General features: G+C 35.6%; 1 protein-coding gene across 4 annotated transcripts; it reads right to left on the bottom strand.

Annotated features, from left to right (window-relative positions):
* Positions 1-4704: 4704 nt before the first annotated feature.
* Positions 4705-16419, bottom strand: LOC112567818. 4 transcript variants are annotated; one of them, XM_025244669.1, is made up of 4 exons: positions 16408-16419; positions 12974-13048; positions 12461-12643; positions 4705-4996 (listed from the first exon to the last, which is right to left on the bottom strand). In XM_025244669.1, exons 1-4 carry the CDS (start codon positions 16408-16410, stop codon positions 4949-4951), a joined length of 309 nt encoding a protein of 102 aa, XP_025100454.1. In that variant the 5' UTR covers positions 16411-16419; the 3' UTR covers positions 4705-4948. The 4 variants fall into 4 exon arrangements, 2 of the variants coding, with proteins under 2 accessions (XP_025100454.1, XP_025100455.1); XM_025244670.1 differs by having other exon boundaries at positions 4979-4999; XR_003099889.1 differs by lacking the exons at positions 12461-12643; positions 12974-13048; positions 16408-16419 and adding exons at positions 5585-5768; positions 6103-6156 and having other exon boundaries at positions 4705-4999.
* Positions 16420-18038: the final 1619 nt, after the last annotated feature.

The following is an 18038-nucleotide window of genomic DNA, read 5'->3' as shown; positions in this document are numbered from 1 at the left end:
TCGCCATCAGTCATGTGGTAAGCGAGCTGAAAATAAAGCGAAGTTTTAATTTCTGCTGCAAATCTCGGTAGTAATCAGGACTAGATGTGAACATTTACACATTTGAGTGAACGTGCAATGCTAGTTATTTATGTACTTTGTCAGGAATGTAGGGAAACAGAGCTTACATCATTTGCACAGATAACAAAGGTTGGGTGGGGGCTGCATGATTGTCTTACTCAAACCAAATGTCACAAACAGAATGTGTGAAGACAATTATGAATAACATTCCTAAAAAATGGAATGAAAACTGCTATCTAGTCAAGTTTGTAGCCATTCAGTGTCTAGAGAGCACATCATTGTCAGCCCTAAAAGGCCAGACAGCTGGTGCTTTTCCCATAAATTTTTGACAGAAAAAAAAGAACCACCTAGCCACAAAAATCAAACATCTTTAATCCATGTGACTACAGATGTAATTCATAAAATAATCCTAGCATACAGAGGAACAGAACATCGAGCAGCTGCTCAAATTCTGGTGCACTCAGTGATGTATCTCTAGATTTCATGAACAGGTTCTTCTTCTTATTCATATTCGCCCCCCAGTGGAGCATATGCTGCAAGAATAGGTTATACTCTGCTACAAGCTTTTGAAATAATTTCTTTAATGAAAGAATTATTTTTTGATGTTCATCTCATCACTCGTCAACTGAAGGCTAAGAAAGATGAGACTGTTTCCCACTAATGCTGCTACTTCAGTAGATGCTTACAAAAATTGAAAGCAATATGCGACATCATCACTAAATGTTAGATAACAAAAGACCAAAGATGGCATAAAACCATGAAGCTAGTGGACACTGAACTTCTATATAACTATCTAAACCTATAACTGTGTTGCTCAATGTTTGCAAACACCATTGTTTTTATTACTGTGTACTTCTCTGAAGCCTGGTCAGCAGTTGGGTACACAACACAACCATGTTGACTTTACTAAAAGTGAACAAAATAATTAATTTTATTAGTAATGTTAAAGTTATGTGTAGTAACACATTGAAAGATGGTTATAGTTTTTATTCAACAGGTAAATTACATGAAAGGCTTAGATAAAACAAAGTTACTAAGCTTGAACTTTCTGTTCTCGCTTTTTCCGTTCCTTGTTTATGTTACAGTTTGTTTACTTATAAACCCTATAACTTTATATTAACATGTGCTACAGGCTTAAAATTTGGTTGAAGGTTTCTTTATACATATCTAAACATATCCATGAGAGCTTTTAAAGAAACTAATTATTGGTTTAGTAGTTACTAAGCTTTTAGTTTGTTTTCCCTTGCCTTTTCAGTTTCTTGTTTTGGTAAGCTTGGTTAGTTCAAAAGCTTGTAAATTAATATTGACATGTGATATAGTCATGAAATTCGGTTGAGAGTTTCTTTATATACATGTCAACATTTAAATGAGGGCGCTTTTAAAAAATATTTAGTAGTTTAGTAGTTACTAAACTTTCAGTTTTTCTTTCCTCATTTTCTCAGTTTCTTGTTTTGGGTACAGACTGTTTACTTCAAAAGGACAAAACCTTTTATCGACAAGAGATATAGTCGTGCAATTTGGTTGAGTAATTCTTCATACACATATAAACATTTCTATGAACGATTTTTAAAGAAATATTTAGTAGTTTGGTAGTTATACTGTTTTTAATCAAAATTTCTTGAAATTTAACACAGTGTTTTACAAAAGAAATTCATAAAAAAAACCTAAGCCGATTTTGCAAAATCTCATTTCATAGAAATGTAGAGCTGTCTTTTAAGTAACTATTTCAATAAAAGTTCGAGTCTACTCACAAAATTGACGAAGTTTTGTATTTTTTAAAATGTTTGTTTGGGCGCCATTTTGGTTTGTTTCCATGGCAACCGATGGTGTGACAAGTGCAGTAAAACTATTTTTTGAACCTTCAGTCAAGGGCTAAATAGCTGATACAAAAAAATCCGCGCTATCGCGTGAAACGTAAAAGTTTTTTTTTGGCAGGTGCCTAGCCTTAAATGAAATGGCAGTCCCAAACAAAGTAATATGTTTTTCACATTTTTTACGATAGATCATTTTTTTCGAAAATGTCTTTGAGGCTGTGACAGGTGTTGGTATAATTAAATTAAAGTAAATAAAAGACTATTGATCATTTCAGAAAAACGCATGTGATTTGTCGTCCGCAGCTTGTTTTATTGTAAAAACGAAATACGTTTTTCAATCTTCTCGTTTAGTCTTTGTAAAGTGACCTCCACATCCTGTTTTATTGAGTCGATGATGTACAGAGCGATAATAGATCGTCTTTATGGACATGCGCAGATGATGTCAAGATGGTCAAGCTGTCCCTAACATCAACCTTACTATTATGATTCACTTAATACAAATATATTTGAATATGAAAAAAATGTGTCTGTGTGTGCGTAAGTGCGAGTGTTTCTGTGTGTGTGCTATGGAAATGTTAAACATACAGCCAGTGGAGAATAATCATTTCACTTCAGTCAGGACCAAGGTGCAACCAGACTAAGTTCTCCCCAATTCTACTCTAGGAAATAAAGTACCTGTACCGCATCATCATTAAGCGCAGGTATCTTACTAATCATGAAGTTCTATAGTTACAACGGTTGGTTTCGAACTCGTCGGTTAGTTCATTTTGTACTTGAGTTAGTGTGTGTGTGAGAGAGAGAGAGAAAGAAAGAGAGAATCGTATGAGAGAGCACACTCTGAACTTTAATGTACTTAAGAGTCTGCAGCGTCTACAAACATTATTACCTGGTGTCGTCTGTCGCTAAAATTAAATATTTATAATTACTATGCCATCATAAAGTAATTGAATGTAATTAAAATGGCCTGTACACTTAACATCAAATTCGCTTAAAAGAAAGAATAGTCTGCAAGCAAATACCAGTTGCCATATGGTAGATATTTCACTAGGAGATCAAAACAACATGAAAAGAAGAGTCTTTCTATCACAAACTATTGTTTAATGTTACATTGGTAATTCAATATACTGGTAATAAAACTAATTAAAAGCAACTGTTCTCATCTAGTTATAAAAATAAATGTATATGCTGAAGTCTAATAAAATTATATAGATATATCTGCGCAAAATTTAAAGATTTATATTTGTTATCTCGTGCAACGACAGAGAACAAGAAAGAAAAGCATACAGATAATTGATGACACACTGAGTTAAGATGAACAATTCACTGATCAGATTGACGAAAGTTTTACACACTACCTTGATGTCTCCGTAGGTGTTGACTTGTCGTTATTAAAACAGACATTTCTAGTGCTCATTATATACATGAAAACAGAGAGTGAGCAAGAGAGAAAGAAGGATACTCATTTTATTTTATTAATTTGACTTCATACACAGAGATTTTAATAGTTTAAACAAACCTTCAATGCACGTTAAGAAAACACAGCAAGGCCAATCCATAAATATCAGGAAATTTTATACTTAAATTCCAAATATCTCTACAGAATTAAACTCATTATGGAAACATATATCGTCTTACAATTTTTAATTAAAAGAGATGGAAGTCCCAAACAAAGCATTTAGTTTTAAAACTTCTTTCGATAGAATATTTGTTTATTTAGTGAAAATGTCCTTAAGGCTTGTTAGCCTCTGTGACAGGTGTTATTAAAATTAAAGTAAGGCAAATGAAAGATATTTTAACATTTCATTTAAAATTCATGTAAATTGTCAACAGCTTGTTTTCTTGTAAAGACAAAATAGTTTTTCAGTCTTTTTGCATCTCGTTCTTTTAACCCTCATTTATTCTTTTCAATGTGACTTTCCCATTCTGTTTTTTTTTTTGTTTTGAGTAGATGATGTACAGAGAGAAAATAGGTGGTCTTTATGGACATGAGCAGATGATGTCAAGATGGTCAGTCCGTCCTAGACATCGGGGCACGGGCAGCTGTCAACCGACGAGAAGTTTACCTGTCTGCACCGTCATGTACCCGTTTGTGTCCTGTCCTCTTCGTATGTGACCTTATGTCACGGTCCGTCCGCAGACACGCGCGTTCTTTCCAGAAACAAATATAACCAGATCGCTTGAGGGTGGGCGTCCCTCCTTAGAGGCACCAATAATTATTGAATTCAAACACAAGTTTAACAGAAAAAGGACAAAGTATCAATAATCAGAGATCCACTCCTTCTTTCGCCACACAAGATATATTACCAGTATATTACATCATTTATCCAACGCACTAATAAAGGTGATTCACACAATTAAAGTAAAGTCAAGGATCCAATTCAACAATAAAGCTGCTTCACACAAATACTGTCACTGATAAGGTATTCAGCTGTCTCCGGTGCTGTCCTTCCTTGACGAAGTACCAACGTTATTCTCCTCTATCTTTTTCGTCACCTTTTTGCCGTCACGTTGTTTTGACATCACAACTTACGTCATTTGCTCAAGGGCAAGCAACTCCCAGGCCACTAACCTAGATCAGATCAACCACGGTTGTCGACCTTCCCGCCATACCCCCTCTACTAAGTACTTATTCGTTACACCTTAAATTAATTAATTTTACTATTTTAATTCACTTAATACAAATATATTTGTATATCACTAAAATGTTTGTGAGTTAACGCTCGAGTGTTTGTGTATTTGTGTGTGTGTGTTTGTATGTTTTATGGAAAAGTTTAACATTCAGCCAGAGGAGTAAAATGATTTCACTTCAGTCTTGACAGAGGTGCGAGAAGACTAGGTATTTTATTGGTCATGAAGTTTGATAGTTACAACTGTTGCTTTCGTGCAGAGAGCGACGTTTGAAACACCCACACACATGACTCACACATATTTTACTTTGCAAGGACATTGGTTGATACAATAAGCAAAGCAAAGATAGAATGAGTAACTTTCAGTTTACTGATCAATCATAAGTAGAACAATATTTATAGTTTCAGAATTTTGGGGACAATCCACTCGGCATTTAACCTTTGTCGTTACAGCTTGTATCCCTGAAACACTTTGAAGTCCTCGTCAATTCGAGCCTACTGCAACAACAACAATAAAAACAAACAAAAAAACAAAAATTAAATGATGTAACATAAGGTCGAGATGACAATAACTTAAGCTCGACTAGTGCAAGCATTAAACTTTTTAAACAAAATTTACACAACACTTTGTTGATAACTTAGCTGAAACTTGTTGTTCTGATACAATGACTACAAGATTAGGAATGTTTTCTCCTTGTCAACTAATTTTGATTAATTAATCAGAAGTTTTAGACGATGAATGATTAGTACTTTCTTTAGGGTATAAGAGAGAGCTCGTATATGTTTTAATGGGTTTCTCAATATTGTCTATTACAACCTATTAATTGGTATCCATAACTTTTTAAAAAGACAAACGTCTACATTGATGTATAGCTACACGTACAGGTATCTTCAGTTAGTACCACAATCGTTTGTCATACTACATATACACATTTGTACATACTTGGTTTACTTTTGCATAGTGAATTTTTACAGTCCGTTCTCTTTTTTTTAAATATATCTCATTGGATTTATACGATACAGCGATATTAATTGATGAAAATAGAAAAAACAAAAGTAAAAGTGGATTAACTTTCAGCTTACTGATTGATAATCTCCTTTTACGTTACACTGCAGGTGTTGGACAATTCCAGAAAACTCCAGGTCCCTTAGAGCAGAGGTCCCCTTTGTCCTTGCATTTTTTACCAAGATTAGGAACTATCACGCAGACCGAATTACTGCAACACGGTGCAGCGAGATGGCCACACCAATTATCGTTTGCAGTGCACTAGAACAAAAACAAACATACAACAATGACAACATAACTGAACAAGTACAGTCACAATATATTGTCAATTTTATGTAGTCTTTGGTTAAGTGCTATAAATAAATGAAAATATTTCCACTCCACTCTAATATGAAGTATACCATCGTTACTATGGTATACAAATATAGTGAAGAACAACGATGAGTTTGCGTATAACCAAGAGGTGGATCACCTGTTGGCATGGTGACGCGCAAACCGTCGTCATCTAAGCATCTATCTCAGCGAACACTGAAACGAAATTATCATTTATCACTATTTTCACAAAATGTTTCAAACATAAGAGTTTGCTACGTACCCCGTCAACAACTGCTGCTTGCAGCCACACCAAAGCCATGATGATTATTACAGTTGTTCTTAGTTTCATTTGCATCACAACAGATAATGTCTTCTTTTGGAGAAGGACTGAAAATTTTAATCTAAGAGAAGACAACCAAAGCTTTGATTCGTTATCTCATATAACGACGGAGAACAACAAAGAAAAGCATACAGATAATTGTTGACATAACGACTTAAAATGAACAACTCACTGATCAGATTCACGAAAGTATTACACACTACCTTGATGTCTCCGTAAGTGATGACGTGTCGTTATTAAAACAGAAATTTCTAGTGCTCGTTATATACCTGAAAACAGAGAGAGTGAGCAAGAGAGAGAAGGATATTTATTTTATTTTATTAATTTGCTTTCATACACATTTTAATGTTTTGAACGAACCTTGGAAGCAGTTTAAGATAACACAGCGATGCAAATCAATAAACATCACAAAATCGAAAATCTCTTGAGAGAATTAAACCTATTATGGAAAGATATATCCTCTTACAATAATCTGTTACACGAAATGGCAGTCCCAAGGAAGGTACTCTGTTTTTTACATTTCGTCTGATAGATCATTTTTTTAGAAAATGTCTGTAAGGCTGTGACAGGTGTTGGTATAATCAAATTAAAGCAAATAAAAGATTATTGATCATTTCATTTTAAACGCATGTGATTTGTCGACCGCAGCTTATTTTCTTGTAAAGACGAAATATTTTTCAATCTGTTTTCTTCTCGTTTTGTAACCCTAATTGAGTCTTTGTTAAGTGACCTCCACATGCTGTTTTATTGAGTACATGATGTACAGAGCAATAATACAACGTCTTTATGGACATGCGCACATGATGTCAAGATGGTCAAGCTGTCCCTAACATCGGGGCACGGGAAGCTGGCAACCGACGAGAAGTTTACCTGTCTGTAACCGTCATGTACCCGTTAGTGTCCTGTCCACTCCTGGTGTGTCCCCTTAAATCAACCTTACTATTATGATTCACTTAATACAAATATATTTATATATGAAAAAGATGTGTCTGTGTGTGCGCAAGTATGTGTATGTGTATGTGTATGTGTATGTGTATGTGTATGTGTATGTGTATGTGTATGTGTATGTGTATGTGTATGTGTATGTGTATGTGTATGTGTATGTGTATGTGTATGTGTATGTGTATGTGTATGTGTATGTGTATGCTATGTAAAAGTCTAAGTTAAACACACAGCCAGCGGAGAGAAATCATTTCACTTCAGTCATGACCAAGGTACAACCAGACTAAATACTCCCCAATAGGAAATAAAGTACCTGTAACGCATCATCATTAAGCGTAGGTATCTTACTGATCATGAAGTTCGACAGTTACAACGGTTGGTTTCGAACTCGTCGGTTAGTTCATTCATTTGTACTTGAGTTAGTGTGTGTGTGAGAGAGAGAGAGAGAGAGAGAGAGAGAGAGAGAGAGAGAGAGAATTCGTATGAGAGAGAAAACCCTGATCTTTCGTGTTCTTAAGAGCCTGCAGCGTCTACAAACATTATTACCTGGTTGTCGTCTGTCTGTCTAAAATTAGATATTAATAATTACTTTGCCATCATACAGCAATTGAATGTAATTAAAATGGCCTGTACACTTAACATCAAACTCGCTCAAAAGAAGAATAGTCTGCATACTTTTACAGCAATCAAAAAGGTTTTGAAAAGAGACTACATTTTATACATGAACAATGGGCATATGTCATAAATTGATTATTTTCCTTTCTAATTAGTTTTTCGAGACATTTTACAAGCTTCGTTTTAGTTATCAGAAAGCTGCGCTTTTTACTTGTTTGTTTTTTTTTTAAAAAGTTTTTTTCTGTTCAACTACAGGTATTGAGCCAATTTGGTTCGACCTTCTTATGAGAGACCAGAGTTATCTGTTTTTTTTCAAAAAGAATATATGAAAAATAAGGATCAGACGCTTTTAAAACGCCCACACGCATAATCAATCTTCCGTACAACAATAATTACAGGTTGAAAATTTTTTACGACAATCCACTCGGCATTTAACCGTTGTCGTTACAGCTTGTATCCCTGAAAAACGTTGAAGGCCTTACAAATTCTAGCCCACTGCATCAAAAGCCAAAAAAAATACGAAAATAATGTAATATAATGTGGAGATGTTCTTGACAATAACTATCCGCACAAGTCCGAGAATTGAGCTTTTTAAACACAATTTACACAAAAGTCTTCATTAATATTTTGCAACATATACGCGTATCTTCATTTAGTAACACAATCGTTTGTAATACTACATATACACATTTGTACATACATCGTATACTTCTCCATCGAGAATTTTTACAGTCCGTTCTCTTTCTAAAATATATCATACCGTGTTCATACGATCCAGCGATAATAGTTGATTAAAATAGAGAAAACAAAAAGTAAAGGTGGATTAACTTTCAGCTTACTGATTGATAATTTCCTTTAAAAAGGCCATGCAGGCTGTAGACAATGCTGGACACCTTCAGGCTCTGTCCAGCAGATTGTCTCCTTGTCCCTGCATTTCGCACCCTCAAAAGGAACTACCACGCATAGCGAATTTGAGCAACACCCTTGTGAACCGATACACTCGTGGAGGTTCGGAGTGCACTGGAACAAAAATAACCATAAATAACAACATAATTTTACAAGTATAGTGAAAATGTATTGTAATTTTGTGTAGTGTTTGGTAAAGTGCAATAAGTAAATGAAAATATTATCACTCCACTGTAGACCAGTCTAACTGATAAGAGATGTTAGTGCACGTGCTGGTGGGTGAAGACAACAGAAGCAAATACTTCAGACAGTGTCACAGTAAATAAAAGCTTATCTAACATCATGGTGATCACCACAGGTCAACCTTAAGGTCGTGTACTCTCTTCTGTCCTGTGCTGTCTCTTCACAGATGACTGTGTCCTCTATCACGAATCTATTCATATATTTAAGTATACCGTTGACATTACAAATCTCACGAAGAACAACGATGAGTCTGAGTATCACCAAGAGGTGGATCACCTGTTGTCATGGTGACGTGACAGCTGTCCACATCTCAACATCTCTAAGGAAAAGTGATGATGGTGGACTAGGCCAGGGTAAAACCTCTCAAAGAGGAGACAACAGGGCAGTTTCTGAAGTTTTGCAGTCAGGTATAGACACATCAAAGGCAGAACATTGCTGAGACATGTTGCTCTGTCAATGTCACTTGCCAAACAAATTATCTTTTCTTTTCCCATAAAAATCAAATGTAGTATTAATGCATAAAAGCTTTGTTAAAAAAAAAAAACATGAAGGAGGGTATTTTTTTAAAAAGAAATGTACAAATGTGATGGAAATTACACTAAAGATTATAACACAGAATGAAACTATCCAGTGTTTGTGTGTGTTTGTTTGAGGGTTAGTGCTTATGTCTGTGTGTGTTTATGTGTGGTGACAAGTTGCAAACTGATTAAGAAGCAATATCATTTATAATCAGTGTTCTGCTTTTCACCGTTTCATGCTTAGTATTTAAAAGTCATCACATTGTGTATGATTGTTCAAAGCAGCTGAACTCACTGAATATTGAAAAGAAATTATCATTTATCACTATTTTCACAAAATGTTTCAAACATAATAGTTTGCTACGTACCCCGTCAACAACTGCTGCTTGCAGCCACACCAAAGCCATGATGATTATTACAGTTGTTCTTAGTTTCATGGCCATCACAACAGATAATGTCTTCTTTTGGAGTAGGACTGGAAATTTTAATCTAAGAGCAAACAAACAAAATGAAACAAAACGAGATTGACTTCTTAAAGATATTTTTTATGATTTTTTTTTTTGTCGTTGCTGCTGTGTGATTTAAAGGCAAAACATTTATCTGACTGTTTACACTGTCTATGTATGCCAATAAAGTTAAACTCTGTCTGCAATAGTGTAGACATTTCGCCAGACGATGAAGTCAAATGATGCAACATCTGAATTTTAGTAAACACTTGAGGACGCAAGCAAATACCAGTTGCCATGTGGTAGACATGTCGTCAGCAGATCAAAACAACATGAAAAGAACAGTCTTTCTATCACAAACTATTGTTTAATGTTACATTGGTAATTCAAGATACTGGTGTATATATAAATGTATATGCCGAAGTCTAATAAAATTATATATATATATCTGTGTTTAATCTAAAGATTTATATTTGTTATATCCTGCAACGACAGAGAACAAGAAAGAAAAGCATACAGATAATTGATGACACACTGAGTTAAGATGAACAATTTACTGATCAGATTGACGAAAGTATTCCACACTACCTTGATGTCGCTTTAAGTGTTGAATTGTTATTAAAATAGACATTTCTAGTGCTCGTTATATCCATGAAAACCGAGAGAGGGAGCAAGAGAGAGAAGGATACTCATTTTATTTTATTAATTTGTTTTCATACACAAAGATTTTAATATTTTAAACAAACCTTGGATGCAGTTTAAGAAAACACAGCGAGGCCAATACATAAATATCATAAAATTTTATACTTAAATTCAAAATATCTCTACAGAATTAAACTCATTATGGAAACATATATCCTCTTACAATTTTCAGTTAAACGAGTTGGCAGTCCCAAACAAAGCATTTCCTTTTAAAACTTCTTTCGATAGAATATTTTTTATTTAGTGAAAATGTCCTTAAGGCCTGTTGGCCTCTGTGACAGGTGTTATTAAAATTAAAGTAAGGCAAATGAAAGATTGTTTAACATTGCATTTCAAACGCATGTAAATTGTCAACAACTTGTTTTCTTGTAAAGACCAAATAGTTTTTTAGTCTGTTTGCGTCTATTTTTTTAACCCCCGGTAATACTTATTCCGCGGTCGCAGCAGTAGCGAGTAAGTGCAGAAAAAAACGCACGAGTTCCAACTTCTGTTCCGCCGTCCACTCTCCGCTTACCGTATTTTCCTAACGTTATTCTCCTCTATCTTTTTCGTCACCTTTTTGACGTCACGTTGTTTTGACATCACAACTTACGTCATTTGCTCAAGGGCAAGCAACATCCAGCCCACTATCCTAGATAACATCAAGAACGGTTGTCGACCTTTCAGCCATACCCCGTATACTAAGTACTTATTCGTTACACCTTAAATTAAATAAGTTCACTATTTTAATTCATTTAATACAAATATATATGTAGATCACTAAAATGTTTGTGTGTGTGTGTGTGTGTGTGTGTGTGTGTGTGTGTGTGTGTGTGTGTGTGTGTGTGTGTGTGTGTGTGTGTGTGTGTGTGTGTGTGTGTGTGTGTGTGTGTGTGTGTGCGTGTGTGTGTGTTTTCGTATGTTTTATGGAAAAGTTTAACATTCAGCCAGAGGAGTAAAATGATTTCACTTCAGTCACGACCGAGGTGTGAAAAGACTAGGTATTTTACTGGTCTTGAAGTTCGATTGCTACAACGGTTGGTTTCGTGCACTTGGGTTAGTTCTTACATGTGTACGTCAGTGAGTGTGTGTGTCGGAGAGAGAGAGAAAAAGACTCCAGACACTTTTAAAACACCCACAGACATTACTCACACCTATTTTACTTTGCAAGGACATTGGTTGATACAATAAGCAAAGCAAAGACAGAAAGTAACTTTCTGTTTACTGATCAATCATATGTAGAACAATAATTATAGTTTCAGAATTTTGTAGACAATCCACTCGGCATTTAAGCGTTGTCGTGACAGCTTGTATCCCTGAAACACTTTGAAGTCCTCTTCAATTCAAGACCACTGCAACAACAACAATAAAAACAAACAAAAAAGCAAAAATTAAATGATGTAACATAATGTCGAGTTGTTCATGACAATAACTATACGCACGACTAGTGCAAGCAATAAACTTTTTCAACAAAATTTACACAACACATTGTTGATAACTTAGCTTAAACTTGTTGTTCTGATACAATGACTACAAGACTATGAAATGTTTTCTCCATAGCAACTAATATTAATTAATTAATCAGAAGTTTTAGACAAAGAATGATTGGTACTTTCTTTAGGGTATAAGAGAGAGCTCGTGTATGTTTTTAATGGATTTCTCACTATTGTCTATTGCTACATATTAATTAGTATCCATAACTTTTTAAAAAGACAAACGTCTACATTGATGTATAGCTACACGTACAGGTATCTTCAGTTAGTACCACAATCGTTTGTAATACTATATACACACCTTTGTACATACATCGTGTACTTTTGCATCGTGATTTTTTACAGTCCGTTCTCTTTTTTTTAAATATATCACATTGGGTTTATATGATACAGCGATATTGGTTGATGAAAATAGAAAAAAACAAAAGTAAAAGTGGATTAACTTTAAGCTTACTGATTGATAATCTCCTTTTACGTTACCCTGCAGGGTGTAGACAATTCCAAACACCTCCAGGCCCTCTAGAGCAGAGGTCCCTTTGTCCTTGCATATCCTATCAAAATTAGGAACTATCACGCAGACCGAATTACTGCAACACGGTGCATCGAAATGGCCACACAAATTATCGTTTGGAGTGCACTAGAACAAAAACAAATATACAACAATGACAACATAACTGACCAAGTACAGTCACAATACATTGTTTTATGTAGTCTTTGGTTAAGTGCTATAAGTAAATGAAAATATTTCCACTCCACTCTAATATGAAGTATGCCATCGTTACTATGGTATACAAATATAATGAAGAACAACGATGAGTTTGCGTATAACCAAGAGTGGATCACCTGTTGGCATGGTGAACGCGCAAACCGTCGTCATCTAATCATCTATCTCAGCGAACGCTTAAAGGAAATTATCATTTATCACTATTTTCACAAAATGTTTCAAACATAAGAGTTTGCTACGTACCCCGTCAACAACTGCTGCTTGCAGCCACACCAAAGCCATGATGATTATTACAGTTGTTCTTAGTTTCATGGCCATCATAACAGATAATGTCTTCTTTTGGAGAAGGACTGGAAATTTTAGTCTAAGAGAAGACAAAGAAAAAGATTGACTTTTTGGAGAAACAGTTTGGAATGATGTTTTGTTTTTATTTTTGTCGCAGATACTGTAAGTGATTTAGAGGCAAAACATTTATCTGACTGTTTAATGTAACATATACACTGTCTTTGTACACCGACAAAACCAACCCTGTGTGCAATTAGGTAGACATTTAACCGGACGATGAAGTCAAATGATACACCATCTGAATTTAATTAAACACTTGAAGATGCAAACAATTACAAGTTGACATATGGTAGACATTTCACTAGCAGATCAAAACATGTAAAGAAGTGCATTTCTATCACACAAACTATTGTTGAATTTTACTTTGGTAATTCAATGTACTAATGTTGAAGCAATTTAAAAACGACAGTTCTCATCAAGTTACAATAATAAATGTATTTGCAGTAGTTTAATAAAATGACATATCTGTACATAACCTAAATTTTTGATTCTTTTTCTCATATAACGACGAAAAAAAACAAAGAAAAGCACTAAGATAATTGATGACATAACGACTTAAGATAAACAATTCACTGATCAGATTCACGAAAGTATTACACACTACCTTGATGTCTCCGTAAGTGTTGACGTGTCGTTATTAAAACAGACATTTCTAGTGATCGTTATATACATGAAAACAGAGTGAGTGAGCAAGAGAGAAGATTCTCATTTTATTTTATTAATTCGCTTTCGTACTAAGACATTTAATATTTTGAACAAACGTAGGAAGCAATTTAAGATAAAACAGCGAGGCCAATACATTAATATCGTAAACGTTTATATTTAAATAGATCGAAAATTTCTCATCAGAATTAAACTCATTATGGAAACTTATATCCTCTTACAATTTTCTGTTAAACGATATTTCAGTTTAACAAAGCAGTCAGTTTATTTTAATTTCTTTGGACAGAACTTTATTTTTAAAAATGTCATTAAAGCTTATTAACCTCTGTGACAGGTGTTGTTATAATTAAACTTAAGGCAAATAGAAGACTATTTAATATTTCATTTGAAACGCGAGTGACTTGTCATCCACACCTTATTTTCTTGTAAAGACGAAATAGTTTTTCAATCTGTTTGGGCTTCGATTTTTAACCTTCATCAGCCTTACTATTATGATTCAATTAATACAAATATATTTGTATATGAAAAAGAGGTGTTTGTGTGTTCACGCGTGTTTGTGTGTGTGCTATGGAAAAGTTTAAGTTAAACATACAGCCAGCTTCAGTACTTACCAAGGTGCGACTAGACTATGTTCCTCCCAATTCTACTCTAGGAAATAAATAACTGTGCCGCATCATCATTAAGCTTAGCTATCTTACTGGTCATGAAGTTCTCAAACATTTTAGGCTGCTTTTTAGTCACTTGTGGTCGTGGTGACCAGCATGTTGTCGAGGTGTCATGTTAGATAATGATTTTAATTTTGATAATATTGATTTATGAATATTGTAAATATTGTTTCTGTACACATAATGATGACAGCCATTGGCTTACCAGGTGGTTAAGAATAGGTAGGCAGGGATTATTGCCCTTAACCGTGCGTTAGAAACGAAAGGAGTTGTTTGCTGCGCCGTGGTCTGACGTCATTATCTGACATCATAATCTGACGCAATTTTGAATTTTATTTTACGTTTGGAGACAAAAGAAAAGGACGGTAGCAGACGACATAGAGGCCATTTGTCTTCTGGACCGAGTTCCGGGCGGCGCTCCGTTTTTTGGTGCAACACTGGTTGAGTTAGAAATGTACTGTGGGATGTTATTGATGAATGACAGGGGATGATGAATATCCTGACTACTTGAGTTAGTTTTGAGAAAACAAAAAGAAACTTTACGGCAGACACGACAGCGGGCTATTTTAGTAAAGACGAGAAGCCCACGGACAGACCGTTGTGTCTTGTGTTGTTCGAATGCGCGTGAACACCGCGTGAGGCGGTGACGTCAGCGTGTGACGTGGTCGTGACAGTTTGTAATGATCCTTTTTTCAGATGCCACACAGATAAAGTCTTTATTTCCTAAATAACACTACGAAGTAAAGCAAATAAGAAATCACAAAAGCTTAATTCAAAAATAAAAGTGGTCTTCATTTCAGAAAATCAATTTTTCCTTATTACATTGGAAATTAACAGATGGTCATAATATATAGCAAGTGCTGCTGGTGGAGGATGATGGAATGTTTTATTTCATTAAATTTGTGGTGACATCTATCACAAACGTCCAATTTCACACGTTTACGGTAATTATCAGGAGGTCAAAGAGAAATTCCATCTGAAAATGTTTTTAAAACGGATTGTTCTAAAATGTGTTTTGTCTCTAGCAGTCGAGTGAAACTCAATTTGTCATTAACTTCTACCTTCTGCCGTTTGTTTAATCAAAAATTATCAGACGATATGTTAGCTTAATATTGTCGAGAAATTTTAATGTTATTTATTCAACATCTTTTATTGCACAAAAGGAATGAGATTTGGCCACGCAATAATTCCTATATAATTGCGATAGATGTTTAAAGAAAATTGTCATATGCTTGAGTCGGCAACTCAAATCAATTAGAGAGAATCTCTCGCTCTCTCTTTCTAGTTGATGGTGTAGGACGAGTGTCTTCACAAATGCCTATTATATTTATTGTTTCAAAAATAAATAACTTTTAAAACAGACGAACCTTGATCTTGCCACAACAGGGTGGCATGGAGACAAGGCAGCGTTTCTTTTGTACTTTGAGAGAGATGTACTTTTAGTTGTTTGTAAAAGCAAATAAAAAAAATGACGCTCATGTTGGGAACATTTCTTAAATGTTGAGCGCACGAAGTGATTGTCTGTGAAACACCGACAAACATTTTTACATTACGTACATCTACCTTCATGTACTCCTACAGTAATCCATAAATATTACATATACACATAAATCATAGAGCTCATCAGTCTGTTCTCCGCTCTCAAAACAACGACACACAGGACACACACTTATTTTTTACATTCGTTGATACAATAAACAAAGCACAGATTGAAAGATTAACTTTCAGTTTACTGATCAATCGTCAGTAGAACAATAATTACAGATTGAGATATTTTTGGGACAATGCATTAGACATTTAACTGTTGTCGTGACAGCTTGTATCCCTGAAACACTGTGAAGTCCTCATCAATTCAAGCCGCCTGCAACAAAAGTAATCAAATAAGAAAATGATGTAACATAATGTGGAGATGTTCTTGACAATAACTGTCCACGCGATAAGTCCGAGTATTGAACTTTTTAATGCCATGATGATTATTACAGTTGTTCTTAGTTTCATGTCCATCATGAAGGACTGGAAATCTTAATCTAAGACAAGACAAAGAAGATTAAACAAAACGATATTGAATTTTTGGAGACATAGTTTGAATTATGTTTTGTTTTTATTTTTGTCGCAGCTACTGTAAGTAGCTGGTCACTGTCGCGTGTCAGCGATTGTGCTGTCATCCTTGTATGCCTCCCATACTGAGCTGGCCCATCGTTAGGTGTTTTCTTCACGCTTTTGTCCCCTCTTTGTCTTACGTCTTGCGCGCGCGCACAGCTTCCTTGATGCGTCATTTTATTTTTTCCTTCTTTGACGTCATGGGTAGTCGTCATCAAGTAACAGACGGTGCTGGACCGTGGCTATGACAGTCAGAGTTTTTCATTTTGTATCGACCGATCTGCCACAAGCCGTTTTGGGTGAGTAGAGATCCATTCTGTCGGGTTCCACACCATTCTAGTCTGTAAGGGCCTTTGGGTGGCGGTGGAAGTGCAAGTGAGAGAATCTTTTTGTGTTCAAAGCCATAGTCCGATGTTTGATTGCAAGATTTGTACTTTGTTAGGTTAACGTTCGTGATTGCCGGGTCGCGACGCTTGTAGCGCGTACTCGTTTCCCGTTGTATGGATTTGTGTAAGATCAACATTAGATTTTTGACGAATCTTAGGATTAGTCCGATGGTCGGATATATGTGTCGGTGTGAAAATATTGTTTTAGAAATTGAGCAGTTTCGGGACACGCCTGTTGATTGTAAGAATTGTTTTATCTACAGGCTTATTTTTTCTTCTTCTTCACTCTTCCACCTGTTGTTGTTTTTCGCTCTTCCTTCGTGTCACCGTGTCTTCACATCCTTTGTTCGCGTTGCTGTCCGTCATCGTGTCGAGCGTCCACCCTGCACCATCATCATCATCTCGTCGGCGAGTGAACTCGCGACCCTGCTGCACTAGTGTACGGAAAGGCTTTCGACTGAACACCTAGAGCAGGAATCTTCGAGCAGAAGCTCACGTGGCCAGTGGCCGGCCCACATCATCGCATCTGGACGAGAAGACAGAGGGGTGGGGGTACGTCTTTAGAGCGGCAAGCAAGGCCAGAGGGCGGCCTGCTGTCTGTGGACATCTTTAACGGACTTCTAAACTGTCACCCTGCAGTGCGTGCGGGTGATGTATTGTATATACGGTGACTGAGATTAGCCTGTGCACAGGGCAGCTGTTTTGTCTTATTTTAATTTATCTATTTTTTTGTTTGTTAGATTGTTCGCGCTGATCTATATTTGTTCATGTGAGAGTGTGGAATGTTTGATTTTTGATTCCTATCAGTATTATTTTTGCGGCTATTAAATTAGTTTTGTTTGTTACGTGAATTTTGTCTTTGTCATTTCTGCGTATTGTCTGCGCTCAGTTGAAGTTCGACTGGCTTCGTCGCGACCACGCGACATTAGGTATCACATAAGGTGACTTACCTTCAATATAACGTCTGAAGTAAGTGGTCTCTCGATCGATGCCGAAGCTAAAATCACAATGATTCACAGCTCTCACAAGAGTTTTTTTCCAGTCTTTGTTATCTAGTCTTCTTCTGCGGAAAAATGATAAACCTTTGATTCGACCTTTGCAGGCAGATAATCCTGGAATCGCACAATTACCGCCTGGCAGCTATAAATA

This window comes from Pomacea canaliculata, linkage group LG7, assembly GCF_003073045.1.
Source record: "Pomacea canaliculata isolate SZHN2017 linkage group LG7, ASM307304v1, whole genome shotgun sequence".
In the NCBI taxonomy this organism is placed as follows: Eukaryota; Metazoa; Mollusca; class Gastropoda; order Architaenioglossa; family Ampullariidae; genus Pomacea; species Pomacea canaliculata.
This window is presented reverse-complemented; position numbering and strand designations above follow the sequence as displayed.